General features: G+C 45.3%; 1 protein-coding gene across 7 annotated transcripts in view; it reads right to left on the bottom strand.

The window, feature by feature from the left end:
* The window catches only part of Mcc (MCC regulator of WNT signaling pathway), a 292,443-nt gene that overhangs the window by 109,715 nt on the left and 164,509 nt on the right, over positions 1-18,219 (bottom strand). For 5 of the 7 annotated variants that reach the window (XM_038330393.1, XM_038330388.1, XM_038330391.1 and 2 more), the window contains one exon: positions 78-191. Coding sequence is in view for 4 of the 7 variants with exons in the window: in XM_038330388.1 (XP_038186316.1) it covers positions 78-191 (114 nt within the window). In the remaining 3 variants the exon portion in view is untranslated. Of the gene's footprint in view, positions 1-77; positions 192-7,455; positions 7,601-17,364; positions 17,401-18,219 lie in introns of those variants that run through there. The other 2 variants (XM_042055085.1, XM_038330390.1) reach the window with 2 other exon arrangements.

Here is an 18,219-nt window from a genome sequence, read left to right on the forward strand (position 1 = left end):
CACACACACACACACACATACACACTCACTGTTAAACAAAGAAGTTAGACAAACACACACCCATCCAGGTCCCTTACCTGCGCCTTGGCCAACTTCTTTTCCAGAAGATCTCGTTCCCGCTCTGTTTGCTGTAGACGTTTATTCAGCTCTACTATGTCTCCCTTGAGTGATGCCAGGGCTGCCAAGTGGAGCTGTGGAGGCAGAAGGAAAGGACCCATGGTTAGACAAGCTCATTTCCTTCCCTTCCTTCAATTAGCATAGCTATGTGGGGGAAAAAAAATCCATTACCCTAAAGGGGACTCGTCTGAGAATGGGAATGCATTAATCTCAGGAACAATACAAAGAGGTCAGGGTCTTAGGTGAGCTGGTTATATAGTCACTCTAGATACAGCGGGAAAAGTCGTTCCTGTGTGGGGTAGACCCGCAATTAGATGGTAAATTCAGGGTAGAGAGCACATCTCTTTATTCGAAAGGCTTTTCCTGAGTTAAGTGTGATAGCGACAGCATGAAGGGACCGCTTAACTCTAAAGCACAAGGACTGATGCCTGAGCAGAAGGCTGAAGCAGGAGGATCTGAAGTTTGAAGCCAGCCTGGACTACCTTAGGAAATCCTGTCTGAAACCAAACAAAACAAAGCCTCTCCACAAAAAAAGACAAGAGAGAGACAAGAGAGAGGGAGGGAGGAAGAAAAAGGAGGAAGGAAGGAAGGAAGGAAGGAAGGAAGGAAGGAAGGAAGGAAGGAAGGAAGCAAAAGCACAATAGACAGAAAAGCTGGGAGGGTGGGGAGAGGCGGACGACGACTACAAACAGGATATAGCTCAGTGGAGGAGCACTTGCTTAACATGTAGGCAACTTGACTTCCCATCGCTCAGCTCAAAGAAAGGAAGAGCTGCTTTTATGAGTGGGCTCTTCTTCCAGTTGTTAATTTTCTTGCTATTAACCCCTTCCTCATCTCCTTCCAGATAGCCTTGATTGACTGGGTAGATTCTTTCTAAACTAAATAGACTGATAAACACAGTCAGAATCCTGATGCTACGTTGTGCTCCAAAGAGCAAACCTCCATCCACCCAGACACCATTCCCCAGACATCTTGCTCAGGTTAATAGAAGTTGGAAAGAAAGTTCCTCAGTAGATTTTAATAGTGGAGAGCTAAGCATTATGACCAGAATCAGAACAACTTTGCATTCTGAATACAGAATTTGGCTGCATAGGCTCCTGCCCCAGTTGGGACTTCTGTGACTCTCCAGGCCAGAGATGGGAGGACTACAAACACATTCACTGTATCGGCTCTGCACCCACCTTGGCGAGCCTTTGCCTGCCCCCAAACTGTGGATATCTGCCTTCCTATTGCAGCCCAGTAGGTAACCCAGGCTGCTCACCCCTGCACTCTGCAGTGTGCTGCACCCTAGAAATGGAATCATAACAGATGCTTCCTCACATAGCCGCTCTGTAGCTTCTCCAAGGACTCAGTGTGAGCTGAGACCCAAACAGATGTGTTCCTGGATGGTGGCCTGGCAAGGCAGCGCACAATTCACAAGATCACATCACTCTCCCTGCCCCTGCTTGACGTGTGGGAGGTGGGCAGTGGCTTCAAAGTACTTGGGTTCCTTAGACTCCAACAGCAGTGTGACTAACTTAATTGTACACAGGCTACAAACCAACAGATCAGTCGCTGATTTGAAACCAGAAACGCTTGAAATTTAAAAAGGAAATGCCAAGCAATCTGGTGGTATTTGCGTCTGGTGTAGGGCTGAGGCCCCTCAGAAAAGGTCACTCTGCTGTTCAGATACAAGGTTTATGTGACGGTTTCTCAGTACAAATACCACAGTGCTCCCGCTATACAATCTTTCTGAGATTTGTTTTGTTTACAGTTTGGTGAAGAGAAAGGTTCAGTCCCTTCCACGGTTGGGGCTGTTGCCTTAGCTCCACAGCATTGGCACTGGCATGCAACCTGATCGGCGGGTCCTAGGAGATCATACACCACCTAATCCCTGGTGAAAATCATGAAACACACCAGGACCGGACACATGCTTAAAAAGACCCAGGTATAGACACAAGGGTCAATTCTAGGAGCCTTGTCAGCTTCTACCTAGCTCATTCTCTTACATCTGGGGCTTACATCTTGGGTTGTCTGCAGGACTTGGAAGGATGGAAGGGCAAAGCTGGCATAAAATATTGCAGATCCTCTCCCCAACATCACGAACTATCCATATGGGGAGACAGAGTGGCTACTTCCACCACAGCCACACCAGAAGGGTCCATAATAGGATCACACCGTCGGAGGGACTGCTGGACCATAGCATGTGCACAGGGCAGCTCTGTGCTTCTCCAAATGGAAGATGCTTCCCAAGGAAGGGGGGCAGACAGTTCCCAAAGAGTCTCCTGAATTTGAGGGTGGTTTCCACAGACAAATATGAAAAGGCGGGTACATAAGAATGTGTTCAGCATGCTAAGATCTACGTGCCTCCAAGTCAACAAACATCTGTGATGGATATTAACTCTGTGATGCTATGAAACTTCACACACTGGTGTGCCATGAGGACGGGATGTCTGAGAGCGAGGAAGGGACCACAGTGCTCAGCTGGGGCAACTGCAAGCCTGAATCACTTTCTAAAGGCTCCACAGAGCATCTGGCACCACAAAGCATGGCTCAGCATACTGCCATACCCTACATGACTGCATGACAGGAATGTGCATGAGTTTTTCATGGATCAAAACTTTGCTTAAAAGAAGTTTACATGCATGATGATGAGAGAAATGAAATGTAAATCGAACAATAAATTGGAAAGGGCATTCTAATGGACACCCAGCGGGCTCTGGGTGGCTCTAAATTGTTTTCAGTATTTTTGATTCGGTGGATATTTTTAAAGGGAGTTATTTTTGTATTGAGAAGACAATAAAAAGCCTGGCAAGAGAATAATAACTGAAATGGGCTGTTTTCTTTCCTGTCTCATTCCTCTGGCCCTTTTGATGGAAAGAAGACAGAATAAAACGAGTTCATTGTTGACCATTTCTCAACAGAGGCACAGAAGGCATCTCTGCCAACAGGCGGTCCCCTGCCTGTCCCCCACAGTCATGGGGAGCTCTCAACACATGTGCATGCCTGTTTGCCTGTCAAGTTTAAAGTTAGCAGGGAAAGAGGCTGGCACAGGCAGCCTAGTCCTGGATTCCACCGAGTCCCAAGGCTTTGAATGCTGTCTCTTAGATCTCTGTGAATTTTGAAACATTTTTATTTAATTGATTATTATTATCTTATCACCATCATCACTATTTTATTATTTGGGCCTGTATGAGTTAGGGTGAGCACATGTGGTGGCCCACATGGGTGCAAAGGTCAGACAGAGGAAAACACGAAGGATTTGATCTTCTCTTTCCACTGTGGGTTCTGGGGGATTGAACTTGAATTTCCAGGTTTGTGTGACAAGTGCTTTTACCTTCTGGGCCATCTCAGTAGTCCCATCTGTGAAATTTTCACAGGGAGCTTATGCAAAGCTGACGTGGAACCTTGTCACTGTCTCGATACATTCGGATTTAGAACACGCAGGTGACAAATGCATACATTCTCATGTCTCTAGGAGGAAAAGTCCCAGTTCTCAAGGTTGTTGGCCAGCTAGCTTCACTCTGTGCTGTGGGCACCCAAATGCAGCTATACCACCTGGACATTTGGTAACATGCGAACAGTCAAGCTAGGCAGTTGTTGTTTTTGGACAGTCTGTTCCCAGAGTAAACCTGAACTGTGGAAATAGTCTTAAGGACGAGTCAGCTAGGGTGTCCAGCTCCAGGACACAAGTGAGGACCGAACAGACCGACTCTCCTGGAGGTTTTTCCATGCTGAGCAGAGAAGCAGCCCCATACATTATCGGCAGGAGACAAAGGGTGTCGTGCTCTCTAAAACGCCCTTGGAATCCCATCAGCCCTACAAGGCGATGAGTGGCCTCTGGAAGCACTTACCTCCATTCTGCTCTTACTAACAATAAGGGGCAAACTCAAGCCTGCTCTGTTGAGCTAAGCAGGTATTCTCTAATACAACACAATATGATGATGATGATCGTCATCATCATCATCATCATCATCATCCAGTGTTTCTGTCTAGGCTGCTAAACTCTACCTCTGTCACTTGGCTCATCCTCCTGGGACGTAGGCTTTTGAACAGCCCACTCATCGAAGGATCAAAGGCTCCAGCAACATGGCAGGGATGGAGGACTGTGTCACGTGAAGCATCTCTTTTCAGTATGGGTACCACTAGGCACTCCCTACCATAGGCTGTTCTGGTCTTCCTGCCCTGTGGGGGTGACTTCATCCAGGGTGCACTTTGAGGGTGCTGTCCTTCCTCCTGTGCTTGTTTGGCTCAGGAGGTGTTTGTGTAAGCCGTGTCATTCATTGCAAGGATGCCTCTACTTCTGTTCTACTGTGGGATAAGGGAATTTCTGCTGTGGAATACTATTCCTTTACACTATGTGACTATATGTTGCTGTGATTGGTTTAATAAAGAAGCTGACTGGCCAGTAGCTGAATAGAACAAGGTTAGTCAGGAGAGCCAGACTAGGGGAATGCTGGGAGGAAAAAGGGCAGAATCTGGAGTCACCAGCTGACACAGAGAGAGCAGGAAATGATGCTAATAAAGGTAATGTCACATGGCAGAGCATAGATAAAGAATATGGGTTAACTTGAAATGTAAGAGCTAGTTAGTAATAAGCCTGAGCTATTGGCTGAGAATTTATAATTTATATTTAGCCTCTACATTAGTTATTTGGGAGCAGGCAGTTGGGACAGGGAAACTTCCATATACAAATTTCTATACTTAGCCTCATTCTGCCCCAGTCCTCCATATAATGACACACTTTGGTCTTACATTTTATGGAAGACGACAGATAATGCCAACTCTTTCTTTCACACAGTGACCTCTTCATTCAAGGGTAAGAGACAAATGCAACATTGGCTGAACACATACTGTTGGCAGAATGTTCTCTTTCCACGCTTCATCGTATTACACAAACACACTGCATACAGCATCTCATTTAATCCCCACATGGTGATGCTCAGTGGCAGACATTATCCCTTCTTCAGACACTGAGGAAATTGAAGTGTGGAGGCTGGATAGGAAAACAGCTCAAGAGCAGATAGCTAAGGAACCCTAGCTTCATGTCTACTCCACTGTGTGCCTCATGGAAGCTCCAGACTTGGTGTGTCATTGCTCTCTTGCCTTTGGGACACCTACGCATGAATGTTCTTGTACATGCATGTGGTTGGGTAGAGAAGAAGTATCTGTACTGGTGGTGTAGTGCCAAGATCTGTGGTACCCTCAGGCAGGAGCAGGGAGGGGAAGGTGAGCCTTTCTGTGGTGCTGATGGAACACTTAGCTGATTGTGGATCTGCATCTCTCCCTGCCTTCTAATACTCTTGTTTTAAGGCTTATAGTGCCATGTCTCTAAGACTCCTCCAGGCTTTAACCTGGCAGCACGTCACTTTGTATGTCCTATCTCTGTGGGTAGTGAATGATCGCATATGTCCCAGCTGTCCTTGCAAGGGGCAGGGACAAGTGCACCGGAAAGCAGCCTCATTCAGCTACCCTTCCTAGACCCTCCACACGGCAGGAGCTCTGATTCAGACACACAAAGAACAAAATCCCTGGCACAAGGGCAGCGCTCTCTGCCAGATGGAGACAATCAGGCCCATTCGGTGGCTTCCTATTTGCTGCTAGGATTCCAGCTAGGGGCACCTGCTGGGTCGGAGCCTGAGAAAGGCTGTTCAGTTTTGAAACTGAAAACTCATTAAGCATCATCTACAAGATTGCACACTGCATGCAAATCACTTTCTGCTGCCCTTGGTCAGCTCCGAACGCAGTAGCCTTTTCTCTTTTCAATTTTCCTGCCAATTCCCTTGACAGGCCAATGGCCTCTGAGTTACTTTCACAATCACAGCTGAAATTCAGTTCTTGGAAAGCCCCTTCATCATGGAAGCACCAGGACACCATTAGGTAAGGGAGTATTACACAGCTGGTGGTGCCAAGTCACCAGTCCATGGTCCGGATACCACCTGTGAAGGCAGGCATCCATACCAGTGTCCCCAGATCCCTTGTAAAACCACATTCTTGCAAACAATTGTGCTTCTTAAATACTACCTGTGCATAATGATTATTCTGACCATTTGATATTGAAATATAAAAACATCTGAAAAGTAGAATATATATTCTTTAAATGTACTATGTAATACTTGAACTATAACTATTAAATATTAGTAGCAATATTTTACACTACACAGATTTTGACTTGTTTAATTTTGATGACAACACAAAATTATATATACAAATATATACAAAGAGTTTTGGAAACACAGTCATACAAAATAAAGATAGCGCAATAGACTGGCTGTCCCTGCTTACATTTCAAGGTGGCTGCGCCCTAATGACACATCATAGAGGGGACGAAGATCCAGCAATTAAGCCCAGCTAATCAGGGGACATGAATATTTCAGCACACACTAAATATGGATGTGCTCCCTGGGGCAGAACCCCCCTGCAGAGAATCACATGGACGTGAGTAACAAGTTCCTCAACAAGGACTGCATTGTTCATAAATTTTTATATTGATCCAATTTAGCAGGTATTGAATTCCCCATTCTACAGAAAACCATGTACTTTTAATGGTGCAACAGTCAATAAATGCCACAGATCCGAATGGGCCAATGTAGGCTTACAGTGACGGCTGAAGCACTCGGAAGGACCCTGGTGTTGTGCAAGGAGAACAATGCCTTTTCTTGGGAAAAGCAGGTGAAGATCTGGAGAGCATATGTCTGCACACACACACACACACACACACACACACACACACACACACGGCTTCACATGCAGCTCAGGGTTTGTGTGTGCTTCACGTGCAGCTCGAGGTATACGCTCCCAGACTTTCAAAGCACAGGCACAGCTACAATGGTGACTCTTCGAGGATTCAGGACAATTATTGCAAATGTATTCCCAGCTTCTTAAAGATCTCTTAACGTGCATTATTTCATTTGAATAAAATACTCGTCAAGGGCTTGCTGCCAGGACATGCTCCTGTTCCAGTCAGGGCACAGGCAAGCCCTGGCTGGCTTGACCTCCCCCAGGCATGCTGACTGATGGGCCACTTCCCAGCTCTCTGGTACAGCTAATCCAAAGCTGTTGGCCAGGGGAGATGAGACAGACTTTCAACTCCTGTCTCAAAGGGGCTGTGCTGACAGCCTCAGTGACAGCAAGCAGACAGAAAAGGGGAAAGGCTTGGGGTTCAAATATTGTCTCCTTTCAAATGACCCTAGCCTAGTCAGTATCAGCCCACCGAGGTCACCTTGACCTCGGAACAGGAAGAGGACTGGGAAGAGCAGAGGACGGACAGATGATGAGAAAAGCAGAAGAACGGATGAGGTCGCACAAAAGCCCCATCCTTGCGGAACCTTTAACTTTTTGAAGCCTCACTTTACTCACCTGTAAAATGGGGACAATGTTCATGCAGCCAGAGCTCTGAGGACTGAACAAAATGCTGCAAGCGAGATTCTTGATCACAAAACCAGCTGCCAATGAGTTAGCAGCATGGCTGTGACCACTAAGGTCATCATGGTCACATGACTTCCTTTTAAAAAAAAAAAAAAACCCTAAGAGGTGTCAAGATAAAATTGAACTTAGAAGGTCACTCTGCTGTCTCTCAGTTTACACAGTCCCCAATTAAGCAATCAAAGTGACTCTCCACACAGGTGCCTAGCTCACACCAGTCCCAGTAATCTATACTTCGCCTTTCAACACATGGGATTCAGTGAGCAGCTCCCTGTCATGACTGGGCCAGCGGGTAGGCAGGAAGGCACAGCAAAGCACAATAATCCTTCAGAACCTGGGAAGAGGAGTCACCCTACCACGCCCAGTCCACACCCCACTTCCTGCCCCCTCCTGTCTTTCAAAGGAGGGGGGGGGATGCTCAAAAGACACCCAGTAATCTCAAAATGAGCTTCACGGACAGTGTCTCAACAACGAAAAGAGGAAACCGCGACTGTATTGTTATCTAGGACACGGACGTCTACTCGTGATGGTAAAGACAAAAGGGATGAGCGGCACAGATGACAGTGTGACAGGCGAGGGGCACCAGGCTGCCAAACAGACAGACAGACACATGCACATGTGTGCACACACCCCCACACACTCCTGCTCTAGTAGGAACACACAAACCCCATAACTTGGAGGTTACTATTTCCTGTAGAAGTGATACATTCCTTTGATTCCTTTATCTCCACCTATCCACCGCTGACCACCAGGGACGAGTTTTTTCTCTGTCACACACATTTTCTATTCTTTTATTATTTATTTATTTATTTATTTCATAACCTGATAGTACCTAACATCGTGAATTTGGTCTCATTTCTGTTTTGGGTGAATGATTTTGCCATGAGGGTTCTGTGGTGGCAGAAATATTGGGAATCTGGGAAACATCCAGTGGACAAGGAGGATAATATTTATTCCATGAATAAATTAAGAAAAAAATTAAAATTCAAAGGAAAGAACATGCATTCTCATTACCCATACTACCTACAGAATGTATCTGCTGCACATAGCGGACAGGTTCTTTCTATGAACAAATATACTTAATACAGCTTATGTGAAAGAGAATGTTTAATGGAGAATACTTTTTGCCCAAAATATCTACTTGTAAGTCTGGGATAAAAGGTCCTGGAACGTAAGCCACATTCCCAGGTTACCTCCGTGTGCTGTTCAGGTAGCTTTTTCATGAACGTGTTTCGTTTTCTTGTCCCTGTTTAGAAAGCATTCTAGAGAATATAAATAAGCCTATATGTAATCTCTATACAGTATACCCAGGGAGCTAAACTCCTCTAGCAAGCTTCAGTGGTCTTGGCTTCAATGATGCCTGAAGAGGGGAGGGGCTCTATGTAATGTGGGTAAAGGCAGCCTAAATGTTACAGCCAAACAAGTCTGTTCTACCTGGAATTCATTTGTTCTTGCAAGTGAGCCACGCGCCCACCTAAGCAGGTACCCCCCCCCAGTCTCCCATCCCCCACCATCTGCCAGCACTAGTCGGCCCAGGGCCTATGTGTTTCTCCATCCCTTGCCACATGACAAAGCTTTCAGAGCTGCAACACAGGGTAAGTGAGCCACAGAAGCCTGTGGTTGGCGTCTGGCTAGACAGCATTCCAGGCCCTTTCCTGTAAGGACTGCTTCTCCCGAGAAGCCAGCCCGTCCTCCTACTTTGTATCTAGAAACCGCAACATAATAGCAATTTGGACAGGCTTGCAACAGCTCAGCATTATTTTAACTGGCAGCATGGAGCCTCCCTTCCCCTTTACTTACATTTTATCATTTACAGCCTTGCCAGTGTGCATTCTTACAAAATCATTCCCCCGCCCCCCAGCTTCTTCTGAGTTCCCGGGCCAACTCTGAAGTTAATAGAGTATAGTAGGCATAGTAGCAGAACTCACTGGCTACAGGCAAGGCAACAGAAGACACAGGGAGGTCTCCTGAACCTCTGCCCTTCTGCTGTGAGGGCACTCCCCAACAACCTGAGAAGAAACAGCTTAGTAAGCGCCCACTGTGGTAGCCGGGGAAAGGACATTCCTTTGCACAGACAGATGCATGGGTTGTTTGCCACTTTCCCTGAGTAAGGCGAAGCCCTGAATTTGAGTGAAGAACAGCAGCAGTCGGCAAACACCGGCAAGCTTCTCCCAGATCCATGCCCATCATGGTGACAGAGCCTCGTACAAGATACTTGTCCCTCACACAGCTTTGGAAATGGCATGGCTTTCCTCCAGTCACATACCATCATCTGCAATCAATTCTGCTGTAGTTCTTAAAAAAGAAAAATAATAAAGCAGAGGACAGGGCGATGGGAGTCTGTGTATCTTCTGAAGCTCACAAACCCCAGCCTGACAATCAGATAAAACATGCCACAAGAAAAGAGGTCCTTGATTTTCTGCCCATTCTGACCTCCTTGTAGACACAGCACTAGAATGCAAATGCAAGGGGTCCCTAAAGCTGCTTTAGTTGATTTACTGAGAGCAGGAAAATATTAAAGCATTCTACATTATTCTAGGTTGTTTAGAAATAGGATGCTTCCAACCTAGAAAAAGATAGCAAATGAGAGTCTAAGGGTAGCAGAGAGGAGATACTGCAGTCACAGCAACTAAAAGAAGGTCTCAAACTGTTCAAACCAAGCCTCCCTCTGAAGAGATTCACACTGTCCATCACTTGATACAGGACTCAACAAAGCAGCTTGAGAGGACTTGGGAGAACTTTTGTCTGATATTCAGGAGAAGTCTTTTCTGGCCCAAAGAGTTACCATGAGACAAAGTTCTGAGACACGGATTATGAGGTAGCATTAGTGAAATCACGGCTTACATGCAAAGCTCATGCTGAGACGGATACATGGGATTAGGGATGTGAAGCCGTTTGGTGAGTCTGCTCATCCACCTCAATGCAGAGGGAGCACATACATGACGCCAAGCTTCATCCTGGGCTCCCGGGAAAGCATACCAAAGCTGAAAGAGATTATTCCACTTCAAGTGGGGGAAGGGAGGACAAATTAGTCACCCCAGATGACGAGCACAGGGTGGACTCCAAGTCCTAGCAGCCTATGCAGCAGCTGATAATGGGTTTACATTTCAGCATGAAGGTTTCGGGCTTACTGTAAATGCCTTTCCTGACAGGGAAGCTCGCTACAGCTCAGAAGGTAGCCAGAGCTCTGGAATCACTCTCCTGGGAAACTGTTCTAGACAGGGATGACTCTCCTTTCCCTGAGTTCACGCGAGTGTGGTCTTGCCTGGGAGTTCAGAGAGAAGCCTGTCAGAATCCATTCCAGTGTGATGGTTCTCTCATTTTACACCAGCATGCACTGGGGCAAAAGGTGGGGTCGACAAGAGCAGAGGGCATTTCTCTGTATGTGAGAAAGATGACCAGAGGCCACACAACACTAACTTCTCCTCCCAACCCCAGAGCTCAGAAATCACACTTTATTTCCCAGTGTGCGGCAGCCAAGAACAGAGGCGGTGACATGCCTGCAGGGCCAGGGGCTGATGGCTCAGAGAATGAGAGCCACAGAGCTGGGTGTAGACTCTGAGCTACGGATCCCAGAAGCGATAGCATCCCTTCCCCTAGACCAACCAGCTGGTGTAGAGAAATAAAGAGAACCTACGCCTTAAATCTGAATGTCTGGATCAAATATCTGGACTCTTTGAAGTCTTGACCTATTTCCCCCCATCTTGGGACAGAGAAACTGGATCTATCACTACCAACTCCTGTCTCTCAACAGTTATCTTAGAGGAGCCTCATATCACTCAAAAGTTGCCCATGGAGTCAATATTTTTAAAGTTAATGAACCTACCTTATTGCATGAATTATATTCTTTGGGGGCAATTTTATGTTCACCAAAAGTGTACAAAATTTATCATGTCATTTCCAGGAGAAGCAGCCACCAAGTTTCCTTGTGATGCATTTCGCACACCTGGTGCAGAAGTAAGCCAACGGCTAGCCCGATCAAGCCTATTTCTAGCTTGTTTATACTGTACATGTTTATCACCATGGCAACTAGGGAGTTCTAAGGTATTCATACCTACAAGTGAAGCTTAAAAATTTGGCTGAAAATGTGCCTTTTCCAGATAAATCCAGATGCTAAGCAAATTTTCCCATTTATTTAGTTTCATGACACTGCATCATGTGACCTGTTCCTTGACACTTTCTGGGGGCGGGGAGACTAGAAACAAAAACAAAACACCTGAACTTTGTTCCCAATGAAAAAAGACCTAAAAAAAAAATACATAGACTTGAAAAGCTTGCTTTAAAAAAATAAACTATATTCCATTGAAATATGCTGGAAGGTAAGTATAAACTAGGCATGGTGGAGCATGTCTATAATCCCATCACCAGGAGCATGAGGGGGATCTTGAGTCTGAAGCAAGTCTGAGCTCCACAGTGAGGTCCTGCCTCACAGCAGAGGTGGTAACAAACATGCGGTATAAATCATAAGACACATCAAGCCTTGACCTGTGGCAGGTTGAAATTCTAGAACACACTGTATGCAAAACCGTCCAAGTCTGAATAGAGGCACAGGTAACAGCAAATACATACTTTTCAAATATGTCTGTGGGGCTAGCCATCCTAATGGGTAGAGGCAGAGCAAACGGATCTGGATTTGAGGACGGAAGAACTTGGAGCTACAATGACCTTGCCCACAAAACTCCTTTCCTGGCCTGCATTGTATGCCTTACAGTGCACAAAGCTGAATGCAGACTGGGTCAGGAGGAAGCATCTGCCCGGGCTGCGACAGCTTCTGGGACATTCTGCAGGAGATTCAGTAGGCACAGGAAGCTGGGCACAGGAAGCTGGGCTTGAAGACAAGCCCCTTTGTCCCCTCACCTCCCCATCCCCAGCTCCAGAGCCTCCCAGTACCTGTGTAACAGAAACTTTGGAACTGTCCCCATCCCAGAGTCACCGCCATCTGTCTCAGAGCCAGAGGAAGAGGAGACATTGATTTGTGTTATGCCTGACTTTCACGGGTGAGAAGAGAGGAGGAAGAGGGGAAGAGGGAAGGAAATAAACCCAAAGGAGAGGGGAAGAACAGAGCAGATGGCAACACCATATATACCACACCGACAGCCATTCTTCAGGAAGCCAAGAAACCCAGAAGGAGAATGAAAAACAAGGAAAAAGGCGGCGGACAGAATAAGGTCTAAAAAAATAAACCTGTCCCTTTGAAACACATTCCCTTACAGGTCTTTTCCAATGCCCAGCTGTTCCAAACCCTTGGCTGTCATTCTCCCACCTGGAAGAGGCAATGGCAGAAATAGTCTGGCTTAGATGGATGGGGAGAGCTGCAGGCTGCTTCCAGAAAAGAATATTCTCATTCAGACCCCTTTAGTCTTCTCAGGTATAGAGTTAAGGGCTTCAAGGTACAAGTCCATAGACCCATCTCTATGGGTCACAGTGCCCATCGGGAGACACAAGGACTGGCTTCATTAGCAGTATGACAGGCATTGACTTCCCTGCTTACGTTCAGTTGCTCTCTGAGGTGAGTTGCCCTAGGAGAAAAATAAAAAGTTGTGCCACGAGGTTCTTCCTTGCGAGTGTTTGCAGGAACAACCGAAGGGCTGTCTAGAAAAGAAAACACCTCATTTCTTTAATCATAGCTCTTCAGACAACAGAGGCAATTTAGAGACTAGCCAGCAAAGTGCGCAAGACTGGCACAAATGATGCCACTTACACTCTGTTCCAGCTATTATGCATTGCCCAGCTCCACTTTGGCTAAACAGAGTAATTTCTTCTGGGATGATAAGTCTCTGGCACTTTGGCTACAGCTACAACGATAGGATTACACCGCTGAACCACACACCCCAAACTCCGCGGCAAATGTCATAGGATTTTTAGCAAGATGCACAAAGGATTTTGTTGTTATTTGTTTTATGAGACAGGCCAGCATCTTCATGGGCAGAGTAGTCAGCATGAGGGGTCTGAGCGATAAAGGTGCGTGAAGTCTTGTCAGATGGATGGAGAGACCAACTTTACAAGGCTGTCTTTTGACTTCCATATATACTATGCACATATGCACCTGTATAGAACACATCATTCACATACATACACACAAACACAACAATTTTTAAAAAGAGAATTAATATGGGGTTTTAATTTTTTCCTATCTTTCTGACATCCACTTCTTTAAACAAGAATAATCATAAGATAGAATTGGTTCTTTTTCCAAGATTTCATCTTCCTTCTTGCCTTTGATGGGACTTTCTGCTCCATGGTAGAACCACACTTCTCTTGTACAGTGAGGCAGTAGATCATTTTCTATTCTTTAGGCCAAGAAGCCACATTTCTGTAAAAACTGCTCTGCACAAATGAAAGGAAGCTTGACGGCTGTTTTGATATCAGTCGCTAAACTACCTCAGTGCCCAGTCTCTCTCCATACACCTATTTCCTCACCTGTCCTGTGGGTGCTAATATTGACTCTGCCCCACTACCTAGGGACATGGGAGCATGAGGAGGCTTATTGTATTGTATGTTATGAGCTTGTTAAAAATGTTACATGACTCAATTCAGGTTATTCCCTTCTTGACGCCTTCAAGTTACCCTGATAATACTTTATTAGGCCCACCTCTGTTTATAAGGTCTGACAGAAAACCATGTTAGTGCTGGGCATGGTGGGCATTTAATCTTAGTACCCTCAGAGGCAGGGGTAATCGCTGTGAGTTCAAGGCCGGCCTGGTCTACATTGTGAGTTTTAGGACTGCCAGGACTATAGAGTGAAGTCTTGTCTCACATAAAAACAAAAGAAGTCATGTTAGAGACTGCAGTCCCTCTATGAAAGTTTTTATTTAGAGTGTAAACCGTCATAGCTAGTGTGCTCCACTCCACAAGAGCCTTCAGCGATGCTGACATTTAAGTGCGTTTGGATCCTGATGGCCAGAACCAGGAAGATTTAGATCAAGTGCTATCAAGAACTCTAAGCTTGGGAGGGTCACCTAAAGAGTGGATGATTGGCTCTCCTACTGAGTTTTCTATGTCATGACCCGGGACTCCACTGAAGTACTGGGTAAATAAATATATCTCCCAGACTTTGATGTCAAATATGCTGGATACGTGCCTGAACCATTTCTGGTTTGTGGTGGGAGCCTGACCATGTCCTGAACAGTTAGTCGACAAAAAACATCTAATCACAACTGCTACATCCACAAGAAAACTCCAGAGACAAGGTTTTCAAAGCATGATTACAATGTGGCAGAAGCTAATTTCCCATAAGAAAAGGAGCCTAGAACCTAATGACTAAAGGAAGAAGAAGAGGTTTTATCACTCTGTACCCATTATCTTGCGTCTTACCACAACATATATTAAGCTTTGGTCAAGCAATCAGCCAACAAAGACCAACAATGCATGTAGAAGCAGAAAGTAGAAACTTCTTTAAACCAAAAACCAAATTGGAGGCTCTGTGTCGCATATCACTGCACGAGTAGTAATTGGGCAGCTCCCAAGAGCAAGTAAGGAACTCTGGAAACTGTGTGGGTTCTAAGAACCAAGAGTTTCAAAGATATCTGACCTACTTTTCACACCATGAGTCCTGAAGCTTGAAAGTGCTTACTCTACGCCAGGAACCTACAGAGAAGGAATGCCCCCTCTTCTCTAGTGCCATGACCTATTCTTCAGTTTCCGTCCAGTCATCAATGCAGGACCTAGAAAAAGTAAGATGAGAAGCGATCTGAAAGCTGAGTGAGTGATGGCCTTCGGTACTATGGAGTCTCAGGAAGGAAAAGAATTACAATCTAAGAAAAAATATCATAAGAATATCTAATATAATTTCTCTAAGTTCAAGAATAGAAGATAATAGAAATGTGTCAGTTAACAGACAGTTCATACCAAGTGAGCATTGCTCAGTTCACACAAGCAGGCCCCTGCCTTAACACTGTGGTGGTTTGAATGAAAATGGGACCCATTGACCCAAGGGAGTAGCACTAAGAGGTGTGGCCTTGCTGGAGGAAGTATGTCACTAGGGGTGAGCTTGGAGGTTTCAAATGCTCAAGCCAGGCCAAGGGGTTCTCCCTTTGTACCTGCAAATCCGATAAAGAATTTTGATATAGCTACTTCTCCAGCACCATGCCTCCTACATGCTGCCTTGCTTCCCGCAAGTAGCCAACCCTCTGAAACAGTAAAGCAGCCCCAATTAAATGTTTTCCTACATAAGACTTGCTGTGATCATGGTGTCTCTTCACAGCAATAAGACACTGACCCTTTGGCCACTTGAGACAACATTCAGAGTGACTGGCCAGCTTCTCCATCTGTGACCACAAAGTCATATAAGTTAGCACCCAGGCAATAGTGCACTTCTTCAAGTTACTGAGTGTAACTTGAAGGTTTAGACTCTGGTATGTTTCATCCTCCCTTGCTTTGGGCTTGTCGCAAGTTGCTATTTCCTATAGCTATATAACTAGGGAATCTTCTTTGTCTTGCACATGACTTCCGCTTTGAAGCAGGCTTGTTCCCCTATAATGGTAGGGAGAAATAATGTTGTTTTTCTACCTCTGAAACTAACATAAACCTAGAATGAATTAGGCCATAACCCCCCCGACACACACACACAAAACCCAGTTATGTCTAAATGCTCCTCTTAATTCAATGTATCTGATGTGCTACAACTTGGCCAATCACCAATTTAGCCAATTACTAAACAAGTGGACAAATTTCCTCCTTGTATAATACTATAGTCAGGAAGTTTTAGGGCTGGGGCTGTAGTTCAGGTGGTAGAGGGCTTGCCTTGTGTGCACAACACCAAGGTCAATCCCCAGCCCCGCATAAAGCCAAGTGTGGTGAGGTTCACTGCAATCCCAGCGCTTTGGAGACCAAGGAGCGAGGGTTAGAGTTTAAGGCACTCTTTGGCTCCACAGCAAGTTTAAGGCCAGCCTATGCTACATGAGAGCCTGTCTATAAAGAACAGGAGGAGGAGGAAGAGGAGCCGAATCACACAGTCAGTAACTCCTTGAACGGCCCCACACTCACAAGTGTATGTTTCTACAATCGGCCCTCAATACCCAGCAACTCTACACATATCAAACACAAGGGGGGGAGGCTTTGATTTCAAAATGATAGTTGGCCTTAGTTTCCTTGATTACAAGAGGTTATAGGAATCTGATAAACATGCGGACTTATATATCTGTTTGTGGTCTCCGCCCATTTTGATAGGGTGCTAATTTTCAGTACTTGATACGAGTTGCGTTCACTGACCGCTGCACATACAAATGTCCTTCTCCATCTATGCAGCGTTTTTACCAACATCGTTTCATCTTTTTACATTCACTCCACACACCCTTACATGTGCACATTTTCCTCTGCTTTTTTGTTTAGGAAGTTGTTAGGTGCTTAGGTTAAATCCATAGTTAGATTTTCTTTAGTGTGGTTTTTTTTTTAAAATATAGTCAATTTTTAAAGCTTTTAGTTACCTAGAATTGCATTACATATATTAATTATACTCTTTACTTTGTAGTTTATTTAATGCTTATCCTAGTACTACTGAATAATTAGAGCTAAACACATTGTGTTATGTACTCCTATCCCCACCTATTTTGGTTTGTCCAAGACAGGGTCTCACTCCATAGCCCAGGCTGGCTTTAAACACATGACTATCTTTCTGCCTGAGTCTCCCAAATGCTGAGATTACAGCTGTAAACTACCACGCTCAGCTTTAACATGACTTTAGGTAACAGTATTATAATGTCTACTGGCATATAAAAAAAATCTTACCTTTGTTTTCCAATAATAACTATTTATCTATTCTTTCAGATAAACATAAAACCATCATGAAGGTTTTCTAATCCTGTAAGGCTTTGGATAGAAGTATCACAAAATGCCTATACTTACTGCCTCAATCAATGTGCTCATGAGGAAGACCAAATACAAAGCAATAACGCAGACGCTCCCTTTACCACTAGTATCTTCTTTGTAGAGTAGAGGCTCTTCTTAATCCAAAAGCAAATTCTCAAGGACAACATGATGTCCCCTTTGCTCCTCAGCATATTCCTTTCCTAGCAGCTGGTCTGTCGGACTAATAATTGAGTGAACATCACTGAATGATGGAAGTCAAGGATCTAGAACATTTGTCTTATTTCATATGTCTATCCCCCAAATAGCTATATAATTGTCCCAACTGCTACCCTGAGTAGGTGTGTGTGAATTGAGCAAGGCCGGGAGAAAGGGGCAGGAGGACCTCAGCAGCCAACTTTGGCGGCATAACCAACCCAGCCTTCCTAGGTGGTGACAATAGCAAAAGGAGGGCGGAAGAAGGTGTAGGCTAACACGCGGAGCGTGAGGATGAACTAAAGCAACGCTGCAGAAATCCATGAGAACTGCAAAATGTCCAGAGCATTCGCCACTGCCAAGGAGGAGAATCCAATTCAGCTGGCTGCTTTTCAAAATGGTAAGAGAAAGATGGGGGGGGGGGGGGGCTAGCTCAGAGGATAAAGTTCCCCTGACTCACTCGCAAAGAGCCAGGTGGAGTGGCAAGTACTTGAATTCCCAGTGGTGGTCAAGCGAAGCAGATGCAAGTGAAACACGCAAGCTTAGTGGATGCTCAGTCTGCAAGAGAAACACCGAGGCTTACTGTGTGCCCAGTCTAGCCTGCTTGGCAAGCAAGTACACATGTATGAGCCTGTATGTGTGTGTGCACACGCAAATACTAAGAGTGAGAGCATTTAACATAAATTGGCTGAGGTTGGG

This window comes from Arvicola amphibius, chromosome 5, assembly GCF_903992535.2.
Source record: "Arvicola amphibius chromosome 5, mArvAmp1.2, whole genome shotgun sequence".
In the NCBI taxonomy this organism is placed as follows: Eukaryota; Metazoa; Chordata; class Mammalia; order Rodentia; family Cricetidae; genus Arvicola; species Arvicola amphibius.